Source organism: Takifugu rubripes, chromosome 2 (assembly GCF_901000725.2).
Source record: "Takifugu rubripes chromosome 2, fTakRub1.2, whole genome shotgun sequence".
In the NCBI taxonomy this organism is placed as follows: domain Eukaryota; kingdom Metazoa; phylum Chordata; class Actinopteri; order Tetraodontiformes; family Tetraodontidae; genus Takifugu; species Takifugu rubripes.
Window position 1 is genome coordinate 1,202,386 of NC_042286.1, and position 18,657 is coordinate 1,221,042.

Consider the following 18,657-nt stretch of genomic DNA (forward strand, 5'->3'; position numbering starts at 1 on the left):
GAATCTGAAGGAAGGAGGCACTGCCTAGGAGGGCGAGGAAGAGATTTTTTATTTTTTTTTATATATAGCAGTTACTCTCTCAAATACATGACAATCCATAATTCATAGAATTTTTTCAATAAACTGTTATTATTGATCAATGATCCATCGCACTCTCATTGGCATGTGGGGACAGTGTCATAGAACTCTTTCATGGGCAAATTGGAATAGGACAGCTCGCTAAAGTTACGCTTCAATACATCAAACAAGTAAGACGGACCCAGGGGACCGCAACTGCAACTTGCCCTGCCAAGTACCGAAATATTTCACTTTAGTTTTCACTGGGGCTCCATGTTACCACACATGCTTTAATTATGCTATTGAATATGTTAGTAAACGTTGCACCAAATCCAAAATACTAAGAATTTTATTCTAAATATGCTCATCCGACCAAAGGTCTTATAAAAATCTAAAAAATGAAACGAAACTTTTGTCATCAATCAAATCGTGTTGCAAAAAATTGCGAGGAGGTTAAAATCCTGTTTCTGTGACCAATCATGAAGCGACAGACAGGAGTCACCATGACAACACCAGTGGAGAATTCTCTTTTCTTTTCAACACTACCGTCGAAACCACTGCAATGGCTCTAAAAAGAGTATTGGGGGGCGCCCCAATACTCTTTTTAAAACTAGGCTGCAGAGAAGCGACATGGTCACTTCTAAAAGCAAGGTTTTGTTCAACTGAGCACGTGAGTCAGGTCAGGAGCCTGAGCCATGCAAGCCGCAGTCTGCAGACCACATTTAAACATGTAATCTCAACAGCTAGTACATAAATAAATAGGATTCGAGACATAAATGTAAAACGATCACTAAAGCCTGCAGTGCGAATGGACCCTGAAGGTCGACAGTTTTCTAATATACAAAAGAATGTGGGTGAAATGTGAGAACACCATATAAGCCAAAGGAAAAACACATCACATCATGGGAGAAGAGTTGAGTAAATAGCACACTTTTCATAATAAAGAAACAAGAAAGAGGAAATTGTGACCACTGTGGATCACAAGAAACAGAACAAATCTTCTTCCTGTGTCTAAAGCATGAAGCACACACACACACACACACACACACACACACACACACACACACATGCATACACATTTGTGTGTGTGTGCGTGTGTATACATATATATATATATATATATATATATAGACATGTATGTATGTATGTATGTATGTGCATGTATATATATATATACTGTATATAGACATGTATGTATGTATGTATGTGTGTGTGTGTGTATATATATATATATATATATATATATATATATATATACACACATACATACATACATACATTCACACACACACACACACACATATTCACAGAGCTGATAGCTGATATTCCGCTCCACCGCCTGTCCAGAAGGTGGCAGTAAAATGCTCAGAAGTTGATTGTCAAGTACCAGAAGAAGAAGAACAAGCAGAAGCAGAACATACAAACGAGAAGCAACTTTATTCATCCTTCAGAAACGAATTTCCTGCTTGGGTCATAAAGTATAATTTATTCATTGTTGAGCAATATGGGAAAGAAGTTTATTTAGGTTTAATTTCCCATCTGCTACATGCGAATGCCCTTCAGCTAACTCAAAAGGCAGGAAAGGCAGTGCCAGAACCTAAGTCGTCAAGGTACGAAAGAAGCAGAATCTCTATTTGTTTTTTAAAAGTAGCTCGAAACCACTGCAATGGCTCTGCGTTTCCAGACATTAAGAAAATACGGCCAAGAACAGTCAATTCACCTGGACCGATGATGGACGGCAGTCGGTAAGAAAGGGCAACGCCTCCCGCCATGTTCCAGGTGATTAACGACTCTCGTCTGTTGCAATTACGATGTCCGTAATTTGTTTGAATACATTAAGGAAGGACAGAAATTAAAGGTGTGACAGCCGGAGGGCCACAGTTTCACATTCTGCACCAGGCAGAGGCACCGTGGGGACTCTTGTATTACAGAAATAATCGTACGACAGTGCTCATTATTATCCCGTGGCAATAGGGTCTTCGCTCCACAGGCTAGCTAGCTGCGTTAACACCGGCGTTGTTATTAGCGTTTGTTGTCCACAAAGTCGACTTAAGTCAAAACACTGACAGGTTCTCGTAGGAACCACAGTTAAACACGAAAGCGGAATAAACGTGTTTGGTTTGGCCGGTGCAGTTTAGTACTGTCATATGACATATGACATATCAATCAATCAATCTTTATTTATATAGCGTCTTATACAATCAAAATTGTTTCAAGGCGCTTTCCAGAATCCCAGGGCCTGACCCCAGACAAGCAACAGTGGCAAGGAAAAACTCCCCTTTAACAGGAAGAAACCTTGAGCAGGACCAGGCTCATGTAGGGGGACCCTCCTGCTGATGGCCGGCTGGGTAAAGAGAGAGAAGGGGGAGGATAGGTAGGAGAGGAGAGGAGAGGGGAAGGGGAGGTAGAGGAGAGGAGAAGGAGGAGGAGGGGAAATAGGAGAGGAGAGGAGAAGGAGGGGGAGAGGAGAGGCACAGAGCATACATATGAGCAAGCAAGAGGGAAATAGTGGGAATACCAGCTCTTCAGGCAATGATGTCAATCTCGGATCATCCAATGGAGAGGAGGGGGCAGAGATGCCTGTATTTCTGTTGACAGCACTGTCAAACATTGAAGGAGGCGTCTGAAACAGAATACTACAACTTCCACAAGGAACCAAATCAGCCAGACAGGTAGCTACAGAAATCCTGGAAAGCTCAGCTCCACTTATCAAACCAAGATCCAAACATAATTGTAACTCAGTCTGTCTACACCAGACATCTCTCTGGGTACATAAAAGGCTAACAAATCAAGTGGACAAATCAGAATCAGGATTAGCATAATTTGCCTGAGTCACACTTATTATTTACATTCTCTGAAGATGTCACAAGCAGCACCATATATCCCACATCTACATATATCAATGATGACTCCATTTCTGTGAAATTCTCTGTGCTCTTGGTTAGAAATGAATGGGATTAAAAAATAAACTGCTACAGTGCGTCATACGACAGTTTTTTTTTTTTTTACATTTCTCACTTTTGCTAGGAATGTAGCAGTTTAGATTGGAGTATTTTAACTGGTATTCACTTATATCAAGCAGTATATCAATGTCCCAGACCGACATGTTGAATTTTCTTTTCTGCAGGATGAAGACACTGTGAAGTTTCTCAGCTCAACTGGAGCATTTGTCTGAGTCAATGGAGAGGTTCCACTGGGTGCAGTATCGCTGCCGGCAGCTGTTGCAGGGCGATTCAAGACGTGGCTGGTACTCTGCAGCCGAGAGGCTCCCCAGCCCATGGCCATCCCATGGCCGAGGCTCGCGAGGGAGCAATGCTGAACGGAGAACCGTTTATGGCCGCAACAGACCCCAACTCCTGGAGTACAGTAACAGCAGTAAAAACTACAAGGGCAACGGTATCCGCACCACCAAGTACAGCTTATTGACTTTCATCCCGATGAACCTGTTTCAGCAGTTTCACAGGTCATTCTTTCAAATCACATTCAATTATTTATTTTGGTAGCGGCCTCTAGTTTAATGAGATGTTTAAAATGACTATTAGACACAACAGTGCTAGTGATTGTCATTACCAGGGAAGAGGGTCCCTTTGTGTGCTTAGTCAATGCTTATTTGGGTTCTTTTTCTGTTTGTTTTTAATAGGGCAGCTAATCTCTACTTTGTGTTCTTGGCTTTACTGAACTGGGTCCCAGCTGTGGAAGCTTTCCAGAAGGAAATAACGATGATCCCAATACTGGTGGTTCTTGTTGTCATCGCCATCAAAGATGCCCTGGAAGATTACAGGCGCTATTTGTCTGACAAGAAGGTCAACAACAACAAAGTGAAAGTGTTCTGCATGTGAGTGCACACTTCTAACTCGAGGGCGGGGTTTAAAAAATCCTGTTAAGTCGGTGCTTAATTGTTATTAATTATTTTAAGCCCCATAGAATAATTGTTTCAAAATTGAGGAGCGTTAAAAGAAGGAATCCATTTGTTTATGAAGATGCACCAGTGGAATTGTAGTGCAAAATATATATTTTTAATTTTCATTATCTAAAATAACATACACTGTGGCAGACTGATGAATGACTCCAGGCACGGTTTATGTTAGTTTTCTTTGTAAACACCAAAACCAGAATGAACCAATACTAAAGGGCATGGAACACGCCACCAACCCATAATCCTCCTGGGTTGCGTGCCCGCCACAACACTACTAATTAAAAAACTTGCACATTTTAACAACTGTGCATTAAACATTTCTGTGGTCAGTTTTATGACTTGCATCTTACGCAGAGGGAAAAATGCGATGCCAACACCAGCCGATTTGCAAAGGTGCCTGACTGCCAGATGCGCCTTGGGACCTTTACTGCAATTTGCCCCTCGATGACGACACAAGAATGGTTATGTATGGCAACTCTATATGGAAAAACGACAGTATATTATAGACGAGAGCAGAATCGATGGACAGACAAATTAGAAAAATGGATAGATGAGAAATAGACAAATGGGTAGGCGCGCACATACTCTTACCCACACTTCAGCATCCATTCTGGGGTGCATGGTGTCGCCCCACTGTGCTGTCTGGTTGTTTTAGGGGATGGTGTGACGACTGATGCAATTTTCAAAGGACTTGAGCACATTCATTTAAGAGAGTAACAGAACACCAACAAATGTTTCTAAAGAGCAATCAGTAATTAATTAATTAGACCTTTTTCATGTGGGGTAGGTGCAAAAATGAATAATAGAAATAAAGTACAGAAGGAAGGTGTGTATGTATGCAGAGAGAGAGAGCAATTCTGGAAACTGGACCTATTTGGTGCCTGCAACGGCGTGTTTGGATGACTTGGGAGGGCTTTTGTCGCTCAGGTCACCGAGAGGTCCCAAACCCGATTTCAGAAATCTTCTGTCCCTCTTCTCTGAGGTGTATCCGCAGATTTCCAAGAGACTTGGAGTGGCATTATGGATTTTAAGGGACATCTTTGCTATATTTAGCTTTTCTGGGCATCGTGTTTCCGTCTTCTGGCTCTGAGCACCCGCCAGAGCCCTCCAGGTAAACCTCATTTATGGCCTCGCTGTGCAGCTCCTTCTCTTCTCTGCTACACAGCTCAATGTCTTCACCTCGCTCTTGGACATGGATATCGCCTTTATTTTGTAGAATGAAGAAATCCACGCCGTTGCTGCTCTGGGGTTTTGAAAAAGGCGGGTTTGAGTTTTTTGAAATGCGTTGCTTTTGTGACCCTTCAGTGATGCCGATGCCCTCGCCAGTGGAATTTAATTTATTAAACATGATCCTACTACTGTTCATTGAACTTCCTTTTTCTTTAGACCTTTTATAAGCTGGTTGTAAAACTTGAACCTTGACCATATTTATGACACTGCTGAGGCGTGGTGAATTGGTCACATGATACGGAACTCTCTACTTGTCCCAGCTTGGGGGGTTTATTCCTTTTATCGGAGCCAACGGAAGACGTGGAACGAGACACACCAATCCCATTTTGGAAAAGGATGGACACAACATGAAATGTCTCACTGCAGAATGATTGCACGTAGGTTGGAGTTTGAAGAAAGACGGAAACCTGCCACCACATCCACCAGAGAGATACAATCATGAGGTGTTTCGAAAGCCTGCTCCATCTTGATTCGAGCAGGGATTGTATTCGTAAGAAGAGGACGGTGGTGCCTTCCTTCACAGACAATCAGGAGCTGAGTGAACTGTTGAAGTCATACAAAATCAACAAAATCCACACCACCAAGTATTCCTTTCTCTCTTTTCTGCCCAAAAATCTGTTTGAGCAACTCCACCGCATTGCTAACATCTACTTTATCTTAATTGCCGCCCTAAATTTTGTTCCTGTGGTGGAGGCCTTTCAGGCAGAGATTGCCTTGGTTCCGATCTTATTCGTGTTGACAGCGACCGCTCTCAAGGATATCTGGGAAGATTATCGGAGGTTTAAGTCTGACTTTTCTATCAACAGACTTCCTTGCCATGTCTTCGACTGGTAAGTAAATAAAGGTTTTCCTGTTCAAAGAGGTTAAATTCTTGGACTTATTTTTCATTTCTGAAGTTCAGTTCTTTGGCTAGTAGCTGTTGGTGAAAATATTCTCTGGAAATAAACACCAACTTCCTAGTGTAGGGAGAAGTGTGTGGAAAAAATATTTGATGATAATTAATTGGTTTATACCATTACCATGAAATAAAGTCCCAATTAAAATATGATGCTGCTGATGAAAATTAGATGATTAAAGAAAACAACGGTCTAACAAATCTATTATGTGGGATAAGGAATTCCCAATCGGAAATTTTGAGATGGTATCATTTCTCGAGCAGTTTTTTATTTGAATATAAACTTTTTCAGACTAATATTTGCTAAATGGAAAATGTGATGATGTGATTGCCGTTGGAACTGACAGCCTTTTACACTGCCCTGGCTTTAATAATTAACTCTTATGTGACCATTCCTCATCAGTGACAGGATTTTTTCCTTTTCCACCTTTTTCCAACATTCACAAACATTGTAATGTTTTTAAAGACCTTGGAAACTTTAATATGTGGGAAAAGTAAATTATTTTCACTTATAGAAGTTTGTTGGACCTGCTTATCATGTCTGATGTGTTCATTTACTTTTAATCACTGGCACGGCGCTCGGTTGATTTAGAGGAAGTGTTTCTTGTGGTTTACAGTTAAGGGAACCTTGTCATAAAGCAGAACCTTAATGTTAGGACTCCTTGGTTTTTGTCTCTCCGTTGTACCCTCCCTTATCATTTAAATTTGGGGACACATGCAGCAGGGTATATATCAAAAGCAGAATCTGGTGAAATAATGTTCTTCTAAATGTATACCAATCTCTCCTTGGTCTCATTTGCCCCTGAGTTAATGATAATACTTCCTTGCAAGCCTGACGTTGACTTGGGTCGGGATAAAGCTTTGATCGGTTTCCAAAATTATGTTGGATATTAAGATGGTAGTTATCAGCAGGTCACGTATCTGATTTTGGTTTTCTTGTTAGGAGAGTCAGAACATGAAGCTTGTTGGCAGCTTTGCATAACAGCAATAACAGGAGCAGCACAATGATCACAAACATCAGAAGATTTGACTTAAAGGGCTTGTCATTCAACATAAGATCCATTAATGTGGACTTATTTAAAAGCCTGAGATTTATGATAACAGAGACATATATAATTTGTAAAGGGCTGTGGAATAGCTATCTGCCTTCCATTGTTAGTTTGAGAGAGAGAAGAGTGCTTCTGGTCTGGCTGAGGGTGGTCTATAGCAACTCCCCAATGCTAAGTGAAGCATTTTAGATCATTTAATTGAAGCCGTAATTTAATTTCCCTTTTGTTTTTGGACATTGATACAGCTCTGAAGACAGCATTATTTAAACAGTAGGTAGGTAGGTGGACGATCTTGTAGGTCTCACAGCGTCAGACTTTCATCAAATCCCAATCCACTTGTCACTTCTGACTGTCTCTTCTCTGTCTACCAACATTGTTCCACAGTAAGGAGAAGGCCTATGTCAAGCAGTGCTGGAAAGATGTGCGCGTCGGAGACTTTGTCCAATTGTCCTGTAATGAAATCATTCCTGCTGATATGCTCCTACTTCATTCCTCTGACCCTCGTGGGGTCTGTTACATTGAAACTGCCAACTTGGATGGAGAGACCAACCTGAAACAAAAACAGGTGGTCTTAGACCTGCAAGTTCAGGTAATGTATGAGGTGATCGTATGGAAAGTTCATTTACATATGGTTTCACTGCTTTGGCCATTTGAGGAAAGAATTCACACTCAGCTGTGGTATTTTTGGAATTTTGATGAGTTTGGCTTCCAGCTAATGAGAACCCAGGGTTGTGATAAAGATTGACATTCTGGACTCACAATTCAGTTCTCTCTCTCTCTCACACACACACACACACACACACACACAAAGAGAGTGTCCTATCTGTCTAGGATACACTATACTAGACATATTGGATACCTGTGGTCCCAAGTGTGAATAGATTTCTTTCTGTGTCCAGGGAGATAGCATGAATCTTGACAGCTTCCACAGCAGGATTGAATGTGAGAAACCCAACCATGACCTCAGCAGCTTCAGGGGTTACATGTACGTTTCCTCTTAAATTGATGAACCAGTGCCTATGGAAATGGCTTCCCCATTTCATTTTTAGATATAAAATCACAGACCAATATACTTTGGCTTTTTTTTTTTCTTCAACTGTAATTTACAAGAAAGCTTCTTTCATGCCAAAGTGAAAACAGATTTTGACAAAATCCTTTTTTGACAAAATTATTTCCATCAATATTAACCTCATAAAGTCAGTGTTTTGTTGATGCATCTTTGTCTGCAATAGCAGCACTTGGTCTGTTTGGATGTGTCCCCATCTTGATTCTTCTCTGCAAACCAGTTTAAGTTTAACATTCATTATGTCTCCAAGCTGAAAAAGCTAAAGTAGGTCAGTCACTTCAAAAGGGTGAATATTTATTAAATAAATTATGTGAAACTGATTATACACTGTATTTATTTTTAATTGGCTTAACTACTCTGACATGAAAGAAGTTTATGTTGTAAACTTTGACACCCAAACCCAAATTATATCCATGAGTTAATGTGTAAAAACAATAAAGGAAGAAAAGATCCACATTTTTCATGTGAAGATTGGAACACACTGTGCTGTTGCATCATTCGTGTTACTAATATGTGGATTTGATTTGCATACTGTTGCCACAGAGAGCACCCAGATGGCCGTCGTGTTGGCCTACATAATGGCAATCTTTTGCTGAGGAGCTGCACCATCCGCAATACTGAGAATGTTGTGGGCATTGTGATTTATGCAGGTAAGTGCCCTGAATCGTTTCCAATTTTTCTGGTGTATTTCCAGCCACGAAACTGTTGAAACTGCCTTCTGTTTTCCAATCAATCAATCTTTATTTATATAGCATCTGTTAGAATCATAATTGTTTCTAGGCGCTTTACAGAATATTAGGGCGTGACCCCCAACAAACAACAGTGGCAAGGAAAAACTCCCCTTTAACAGGAAGAAACCTTGAGCAGGACCAGGCTCATATAGGGGGACCCTCCTGCTGATGGCGGGCTGTGTAGAGAGAGAGTGGAGAAGGGAGAGGACAGGTAGAGGAGTGAATAGGCAGAACATAGAGATACATTATATTAATTAAAATAAACTGCCGGTTGAGTGGGTCAGTAGGTCAGCATACAGCTATGAAGGAGATACCTGTAGATGTATACAGAAGGGGGGGGGGGGAGCAAAAAAAAACTATAAAAGAAATAACATCACTAGTCTACTTGGTGAACCAAGAGAAACCATGACCCAGTGTGGTGACAGAGGCCTGTCAGCTGATCATGTTTCTGGACCCCGGCAGCCTCGGCCAAAAGCAGCATAACTAAGATGTGACCTAATGATTAGACGACCCCCTAAGTATGATAATTTGTTTGTCTTTAATAGTAACTGCAACTACAGAATTAGTAACAATAAGCTTTTTCAAAGAGGTAGGTTTTAAGTCTGATCTTAAAAGTAGAGATGGAGTCAGCCTCCCGTACCTGGACAGGGAGCTGGTTCCACAGCGGGGGGGCAGCTGCTTTCAACCGTCCAATTGACTCTTTGGTAGATCTCAATGGATCAATATGACCTGTATGGATGATAACCTCTCTTCCCGTCTTCTTAACCGCTTTATCCCTTTCGAGCTCACGGGGAGGGCGCACATATGGGCAAAGGTAGCGTATAGCTCTGGCTGAGTTGCCAGTTCATTGCTAGTTCGGTACCTTGCACAAGGGTACGTCGGCCGTGCTCTTAAGATCTTCTGGCGCTTTCCTCTATTACCAGAACATCTTCCATATTTTGTCTGGGTTTGAACCAAGACCCCTATGCTTCTCAACCCATTTCCCAACAGACGGAGCTACCAGCCCCCCTGAATGATAACGACATATTTGTAACAGATGTACGTCTTTGAGATGATGACGTTCTGTTCTGAGCTGCCCTTCTTGTTTTGTCTGATCAAGGCCATGAAACCAAAGCTATGATGAACAACAGTGGGCCGAGATGCAAGTGCAGTTTGTTGGAGCGGCGCCTGAACACTGATATTCTGTGGTGTGTTGTCCTTCTCATCGTCATGTGTTTGACTTCTGCTATAGGTTGGCACCATCAGCAAATGACACAGCACACAGCATTAGCTCCATTAGAATCTGAACGGGGAGCTATTCAGAGGTCTTGTTCTGCTGTCACTGTTTACCAGGTCATGGACTCTGGGTGCGGAACCTAAATCAACCTCTGTTCGAGACCAGCTTGGACACATCACCTGCCCTCGCTGGCTTTCATGTGTTCTGGACCATGATCATTGTACTTCAGGTAAAATTTAATCATCCAAACTGGACAACATGACTATTCACACAACGAAACGTGACCTGCTGATAACTGATAGACTTTGAGTGTTTAAGCAGTGGAATCAAGTGGACAGATGAGTTGTCCCAAGCACGCTGTATGCAGGACTGTATGTCTTCAAAAGCAGGAATTTCTAATGAAGATGTGTGATGTCATTACCAGTTTTAGAAGCTGTACTCAGTCCTTTACTTCTGTCCATCAGGTGCTGATCCCCATCTCTCTCTATGTGTCCATTGAGATTGTGAAACTGGGGCAGATCTACTTCATCCACAATGACCAAGACCTGTACAATGAGCAGCTAGACGCCAGTATTCAGTGCCGGGCTCTCAACATCACTGAGGATCTCGGTCAGATCCAGTACCTGTTTTCTGATAAGACTGGAACACTAACGGAGAACAAAATGGTGTTCAGCCGCTGCAGTATCTATGGCGTTGATTATCCTCATGAGGACAATGGTGAGAACTGCTGATGGAGGCATATTTTACTAAGGTCTTTTAAACATCACCATGTGAAGGTTTCAGCACCTCTTCATTTTTGTCTCAAAAGCAGAGACAAAGTGTGCATGCAGATGGTAATAAATTTACTCACTGTTGGAGTTAGCACATCTGTAGCACAATTTGGTGTCATTGAACTTGTGAACGTGTTTGTTGTTGCTTTAAGTTTCCCGTCTAGCCCAGTTCCATTTTCAAGTCCTGTTTTCTTGGTGTCAGCTCGCAGGTTGGATGTGTATGAGGACCAGAGTGAGCTGGTGGGTTGCTCCACAACTCTGAGATCACGATGCAGCAGAAAGTCTCTGAGTTGTCGCTCACTCAGCTGCAACCAAAGCTCTCTGTCTCTAAACACACTTGGAGCAGAGTCAGATGATGATGATGAGCAGCTGCCAAGTCCCGTCCAGGCCAGAACCAGTGCCTTCAGCAGCCGTGTGGTAAGACTCTCTCTTTTACTTTTTTTTAAATTTCTGTCCTAAAGATTGTCTGGGCCTTGTGTTCCCTAAATGCTCGATAGCCGTAAAGCCTAAATTAGTCCTGATGGAGAAACTCTTCTTCCTCTTTTAACTCTCCAGGCAAAGGAGGTGCTGCCAGACCCTGAGCTGCTCCGTAAGCTGAGCTGGCTTCAGTCTACTGCACTGACACCAAAGGATGGTTTTGGTGCGTCTCTGTCCAACATGGAGCTGGTCTACGTAACTGACTTCTTTTTGGCTCTGTCCATCTGCAACAGCGTTGTGGTCTCTTCACCCTACCAGTCACAACATGTGGTGAGTTTGTTCGGGATAGGGAAAATGCACATTCCCATTAGAAGGGTCCTCGTGCAGCATTTGTTGACACAGTTAGATGACAGAGATTGATGTTGTCATCATATCTACATCCATGCGAAAGGAAACTAATATCAAGTTTATTCTGGAACTTTATGGCCATTAAAGCAGCTCAAAAACTCGTCATTGTGCCAAGATGTTGCGACATAATTATAGTTATCAAGATCCTTTTTTGCATGAAATGATACAGCTCTATGATGCATAAAACGTTCCCATTACTGAATAATTTAGGACAGACTTGTTTTTTTGGTTAAGGTTCCTCAAGGATGGCCTAATGATGTATAACATTTTCCAATGTTTTCATTTTTATTTTATGACAAGCTTGTCAGTTGCATCTACATAGCGATATGATCATCTTTGAGAGATAATGTGCACTTCTGAAGTCATATTTATCTTTCTTGCCATTACACAGTAGCCTGAAACAAGTATTAAGACTGTTGCAGACTAGATTGACGCAGCTGACACAAACTGAAATGGAACTGATGGTTAATCACTAATACAAAAGTCATCTTCTCTGAATGCTTCCTGGGTCATACATCCATGTCAGTGCACTTTCTTGGCTGTAAATACTGTAAGTGCGATATTCATTTAAAATGATTCAATCCAGCAAACACTAGAAACAACGCTGAAGTGTGATAGTGAGATTATAACTCAAATACTATTGACTCGTCTAGCAAATGCTGGGTGTGGAGCAGGGAAACGTGTTCAAATATTGAGAATGCAGGAGACCAAGGATCTGTTTTGGTCCATGCACTCCTGACTGATCCTGGATGTCCTGTTGGCAGGTTCCTGAAACCCAAACTCCTCGAAGGTTCGTGTTGCAGCACCTCGGCTTCCCTCCATTCTCGTCTATCTACCCCCCTGGTGTTAGAGGCAGCCCTCGCAGTTTTGCCACCAGATTGTTTTCTCTGGGAAGGACAGGCTCCTTCCCCCTCTCCACACCATCTGATTACACTGCAGATAGATCCCAAGCAAGCCCATGTGAAGACCAGCAATCAGCTGATGGGTGGGCCCAGAAAGACTTAAAATGTGGAGGAGATAGAAGAGATGATGGAGAGACAGAAGAGGGGAAGGGTAAAAAGATCAATCCTGAAGGCACTAGACAGGAAGTGGTGGACGACAATGAGCTCCTTTATGAGGCAGAAAGCCCCGATGAAGCAGCTCTGGTCCATGCTGCCCATGTGTATGGCTTTACGCTGAGGGGCCGATCGGCGGACCATGTGCTGGTAGACCTCCCTGGAATTGGTTCTGTGGTGGTTCAACTGCTCCACATTCTGCCCTTTGACTCCAATCGCAGGAGAATGTCAGTGGTTGTCCGCCACCCGCTGTCAGGACAGGTGGTGGTTTACACCAAGGGAGCAGATTCGGTCATCATGGACCTGAGTGAGAACCCGAAAGGTAAGATTCTGGATTCATTGGAGATATATGGTGAGCTTCTGTGTGTCAGTAGTGTTCTGTGTTCTCTTTTTTGTCCAGATTTAAGTCAGGATCAGGAGGTCCACCATCATATCCGGGAACAAACCCAAAAGCATTTAGATAGTTATGCCAGAGATGGACTGCGTACACTCTGCATTGCTAAAAAGGTAACTCTTCAGATTTGAGGTCCACATGTTTTCATCGCATGTTTTAATGCTTTATAATTATAATGGGATTTTTAGTTTCAATGGTTGCATCAATACTTTTCTGACATGTAAACCAGCCACATTTGACCAAACTTCCAAATAATCAAAGAAAATAGGTAACATAATTAATGTATTAATCGTCATAATTAAAAACTAATCAAAGTTGATAAACTATCCCAGGTTCTAGAGGAACGTGAGTATGAGCAGTGGTTGAAGAGACATCTGTTGGCTGAGAGCAGCATAGAAAACCAAGAGGAGTTGCTACAGGACTCAGCCAAGAGCCTAGAGACCAACCTGACCCTGCTGGGTAGGACAGCTGCATTCTGGAGTTTTATGTTTGAACTGTGACAGAAGCCTCAGAGGGTCGTTTGCTTACATTCAGGCACCACGGGGATACTGGACAGACTACAGGAAGAGGTTCCAGAGACCATAGAAGCTCTCCAGAGAGCTGGGATCAAGCTGTGGGTCCTTACAGGAGATAAGATGGAGACAGCCATCAACATTGCTTATGCCTCCAAACTACTGCGTCCCATTGACCAGCTGCTAACAGTGAATTGTGACAGCAAGGTAAGTGCTGATGTCAGCTGTGGGGGATGGGCAGGTGACGACTGACTCACCGGCCCACCAAAAGCATCGCAGGTGTGTTGGTGGGGAGGAGTGGGATGGCTGGGGCCTTTCACCTTCCACTATCCTCATCTTTTCTATGACTTGAACACAAATAAAAAATCACAGATGCTCACTCTTTGAGACACAAGATCTGCAATAGGTCACTCCTGTCCTCTAGGTCTTGGCTCGAGGTTCAATTGAATTAATACTGAGAAAGCTAAACTAACAAGTTATTTATAGTAATGATGATGGCAAATATAATAATCATAAGTCTTCCCTCGGTAGAGTTGTCAGCCTCATGCTGAGGCTCTTACCTTGATGTTTTAGGAGGTCCCTGGTTCACTTCTTGGGTGGGTTGGCATCACGTCACACTGCATCTATTTTTCTTTTTTTTCTCTTTTTTTTTTTTTACTAAAAGGATGCCTGTGCAGCTTTACTAGAGGAGCTGAAGTTGAAAGTGCAGCATGGAGCTGTCGGCTACACCGAAGGAAGTACAGCAGAGTGTCACAAGGATTTGTCCCCGGCATTTGTCCTGGTTGTAGATGGCAGTACACTGGACTGGGCCCTGCAGGAGGAGCTGAAGGACGACTTGCTGGAGCTCAGCTGTGGCTGCAAAGCTGTCATTTGCTGCCGATCCACGCCCCTTCAGAAGAGCCAGGTGGTGCGTTTCATCAGGGACAAACTGGGGGTCATGACCTTGGCTGTGGGTGAGTAAATTGGTTCTCATGGGAAACCCAGTGGTGTTTTTATAGATTTTACTTTTATTTCATGGCGGTGTATTAATAATTTGATAAATGTTGATGAAAGATCAGGAAAACTTTTAGGACTTGAAACTTTGACCGTGTTTACTTAAACCACCTTCCTTGAACAGGAATGTGTTTCACTGTTGTTTTGTCACATAAGGTGATGGAGCCAACGATGTGAGCATGATTCAAGTGGCTAATGTGGGCATTGGGATATGTGGTCAAGAGGGGATGCAGGTAATTCATCAAGCAACAACACTGTAGGTACACTTCTAAAGGTGCAACCTTGCTTCATAGTTGTGTTCTCAGTAATAGAATTCAGTATCATGGAGTCACTTGAACGTAACCGTTATACAGAATGAACCTTTATGCACACGTTTGTGCTCGACATGCTTCTCTTTATTCCCTAGGCTGTGATGTCCAGCGACTTTGCCATTTCCAGGTTTAAACATCTCAGGAAGCTGCTGCTGGTACATGGTCATTGGTGCTACTCACGTCTTGCCAACATGATCCTCTACTTTATCTACAAGAACGTGGTGAGGCTCTTCTCACCTATGGACTGTGTAATGTGTGGCTTACATTAAAAAGCAAGGAAATATATACTCTATAAAGAAAAGAGCAATGAGCTGGCGACACATTCAGTTGTGGATGCTGGGAGAGATCCCAGCACCCTCCCCATGACTCTGGAAGGGATATAGCGGTCAAGAAAAGGATAATATTCATCTTCAAATCCCATTTTAAGTCTGAATCTACAATTAATTCTGTATCTGTCTGCAGATGTTTGTCAATCTGCTGTTCTGGTATCAGTTCTTCTGCGGTTTCTCAGGGAGCGTCATGAGCAACTCATGGGTGCTCATTCTGTTCAACTTGGTCTTCACATCTGCCCCGCCTCTCATCTACAGCATCCTGGACCAGGACATCCCTGCAGAGACTCTGCTAAAGCTGCCTGAGCTCTACAGAGCTGTAGAAAAGTACAAGGTGACTGAGGACATAGCAGCAGGTTGCATTCATCGAGTATTTATTGAATCACTTTGTACTATAAGTACTACTCCTATAAGTGTCATCACATTGTTCTCTAGCTGCCCCACATTTGGGTCTATTGTCTAGCAACAGTGTTTGGCTTCTGTCATGTGAAACCAAATGCAGCCACCATGATTATGCTACATTTGTTAAACCGTGGTAAATGTTGTACTATGACCACACCAATGGCGCATCGCTACACATAGAGGATCTATGAAGCCAAATGTCAAGCTTGGGTTAAAGACAAAATTGCTTGATTTCCTTCTTCTGAGCTCAGCTATGGTGCTATGGTTACGGTTATTATATTCCATGCCACAGAACACAGGACCGTTAACCAGCTGACAGACTAACTGGAGCTACAGTTACTTCAGCGATCAGCGTGACTAGATTTAATATAGTCACGCTGATTGCTAAAGTACACCGTAGTTTATTATTCTTTTCAATTGGGGTCTCTTTCCACTCAAATATCAATGGTATTGGTGACATTTGGGATTTTTTGAAAAAAAAAATTATTATTTGGTCATTTTGCCACAATTGGGAGCAAATTTCTCCATCTTATCGTATTGAGATTCCTACAATAGTGTTCCAGGGTTAGGGTGCTGCACTGCTCAGCCTGGAGGTTTTTAGTTGGGAGGAATGGGAGGCTAACGCTTCTCCATTCATATGCTGTGCCATGTTCTGCTGTTGCCTTTGACTTGATTTTGGCTTTGTTAAACAGTACACTTCGTATCAGAGCATTGAATTAGCATCAGTTACGTGTGTACGTGACTAATATGGTAGAGGTGTTTCTCCTGCAGGTCTCTGTTCCTTCCATGTTCTGGATCACAGTCCTTGATGCCTTTTACCAAAGCATAGTGTGTTTCTTCGTACCTTATTTTGTAAGTACTCACAGTCACATTTAATAATATAGGAGTTGGCCAAATGAGTTATACACCTGTGTCCTCACAGGACTGGGAAATAAGTGGTGCGCCATTGGAGGTTTCCACTAAATTGTGCTGTAGTAACAGTCATAATGAAAAGAAACCATCTCAAATCACAACACTGGTACCATCTGCAGTGGCATCAGTGTACATCTGTCTTTTACCCACTAATAACAAAATGATTTTACGTCTTTTAGTTGAATAAACACAAATATAAATAAATACAGTATTTTTCCCAAAATCTTGGGACAGCGGTCCAGATATTTGAACACAGGTGTGCTGCACTCACTTCCTTGGCCACAGGTGTATAAATCCAGTGCATTTCCATGCAGGCTGCTCCTAACTTTATGAAAGACTGGGTCAGTGTAAGGAGCTCCCTGAATTCAGGTGTGGCATGCTGGAATAAGTTACTGTTTGGGCAATAAATTGTTCTTCAATTGTTAATGTAGAATATATATCAATTGTCACAAGTTTGCCATATTGCTATTGTACAGTATGTACGCACTCACATTGTGGTGCTATTCTCACAGTTTACTGTTGTTTGCATCAGGCTCTGGCTGGATCAGATGTCTCCGTACTGTCCTTTGGTTCTCCCATCAACTCCTCAGCTCTCCTCATCATCCTGTTGCATCAAGTTTTAGAAAGTCACACTCTGGTGAGACAAACCTTCGCTGCGTCAGCGGCTGAAACCAGCTTTCACCTCTAGCTTCTTCTACAGGTTTGCTTGGCTGACTCTTCCTGTCTGCGTCTTGTTTTGCAGACATGGATTCATGTGTTGGTGTTGCTGCTCAGTTTTGTGTCGTACTTTGGATTTGTGCTGCTCTTCAGTCTGTTCTGCGTGACCTGCAGTCCCCCAACCAACCCTCTGGGGGTGGAAACCCTGCAGATGTCTCAGCCCATGTTTTACATCATCTGCATCCTCACCACGGTCACTGCACTCATCCCCAGGTACACACACCTAAAATAACACGGCGCACATGAGCAGCAGCCATGTGTAGTTCACAGCTCAGCTCATCTCACTAGTCAAGGCCTTGATGTCTGATCCTAGTCCAATCTAGTCGGAACCCAGTAGGGCAGAACAGTAACAGAGCTGGGAGAGCATCCTGTTGCAGCTAGCGAATATTGGTGAGGGGACAGGTCCCATGACACCCTGTGTGACAGTGAAAGCCAGTAAGAATATTTTTCCATCTGGAAAAAGGAACCTCAAACGAGCAAGCTTTGACCTTACTTGGGATCTCTTGCACCTGTAAATGTATGTAGTGTAGCTAAAGTGAGCAATGTGGACAGGTATATGTCAATATATATGATTTTAATATTGTGTCGTTGTCCACCTGCCCTCCTGCAGGATATTGTGTCGAGCTCTGTACAACACTTTACACCCAAATGCTGCTCAAAATAAGGAAGTGGAAGTTGACAACTACCGCCAAAGAATTCAACAGTGGAACGAGAAAAATGTTGGAGTCAGCAGATGATTGGCTCTGCATCCCATCCGGCTGGAGGCCAGGGGGTCGTCGGTGGTGTAAGCAATCCCAACCAAGAGTCAAGCAGAGACGAGATAGAAAAAGTCTCCAAAGACGCATCTGGAATTGGGACAAAGACAAAAACCTTATTTAAAATTGTGTGTGTGGAATAGGGAAGCATGTGTGGCCAAGCCAAATGTTTGGAAATGAATGAAACCAATCATGTAAAACTATTTTAAGATTAACATTTTTAAAGGAGTTCTTAATAAAAACATATTCTACACTCTGTTCAGGACTTGTACACAACATATCACTTGTGTCGGTATGTTTCCAAGTGTTGAATAACCTGCAGATTCCTGTTGAATTGTCCAAAAGGAGCAGCTCTTCCAGCAGCACATCTGCAACAGTCAAACCAACCAGGAGGGTTTTGTTGAGGGTTAGACCCCATGAGGTACCCCATTGATGCAATGTTTTTAAAACGTCTCTTAATACAATCAAAGTTGAGACTATTTAGCATGGAAACAAAGCGCTGCAACTTCAGTTCTGTTATTC

General features: G+C 42.6%; 1 protein-coding gene across 7 annotated transcripts; it reads left to right on the top strand.

Annotated features, from left to right (window-relative positions):
• Positions 1-1,421: 1,421 nt before the first annotated feature.
• atp10d (ATPase phospholipid transporting 10D) lies at positions 1,422-18,415 on the top strand. 7 transcript variants are annotated; one of them, XM_011619929.2, is made up of 24 exons: positions 1,424-1,667; positions 1,742-1,836; positions 3,185-3,520; positions 3,698-3,892; positions 7,532-7,736; positions 8,047-8,132; positions 8,757-8,863; positions 10,044-10,175; positions 10,277-10,389; positions 10,625-10,877; positions 11,133-11,347; positions 11,486-11,677; positions 12,520-13,132; positions 13,211-13,317; positions 13,537-13,663; positions 13,739-13,923; positions 14,381-14,669; positions 14,866-14,942; positions 15,116-15,241; positions 15,483-15,683; positions 16,523-16,603; positions 17,196-17,300; positions 17,406-17,593; positions 17,991-18,415. In XM_011619929.2, the coding sequence occupies exons 3-24, from the start codon at positions 3,237-3,239 to the stop codon at positions 18,115-18,117; spliced, it is 4,008 nt and encodes a 1,335-aa protein (XP_011618231.1). In that variant the 5' UTR covers positions 1,424-1,667; positions 1,742-1,836; positions 3,185-3,236; the 3' UTR covers positions 18,118-18,415. The 7 variants fall into 7 exon arrangements, 6 of the variants coding, with proteins under 6 accessions (XP_011618231.1, XP_011618230.1, XP_029682369.1 ...); XM_011619928.2 differs by having other exon boundaries at positions 1,424-1,836; XM_029826509.1 differs by lacking the exons at positions 1,424-1,667; positions 1,742-1,836 and adding an exon at positions 2,554-2,729.
• The last annotated feature ends 242 nt before the right edge of the window (positions 18,416-18,657 follow it).

Excerpts from the sequence above, each read along its gene's own strand:
- atp10d (XM_011619928.2), top strand. The coding sequence starts at position 3,237 with ATGGAGAGGTTCCACTGGGTGCAGTATCGCTGCCGGCAGCTGTTGCAG. Across the intron at positions 3,893-7,531 it reads AAAGTGAAAGTGTTCTGCAT|TAAGGAGAAGGCCTATGTCA; the intron begins GTGAGTGCACAC and ends ATTGTTCCACAG. Across the intron at positions 13,318-13,536 it reads CACTCTGCATTGCTAAAAAG|GTTCTAGAGGAACGTGAGTA; the intron begins GTAACTCTTCAG and ends AAACTATCCCAG.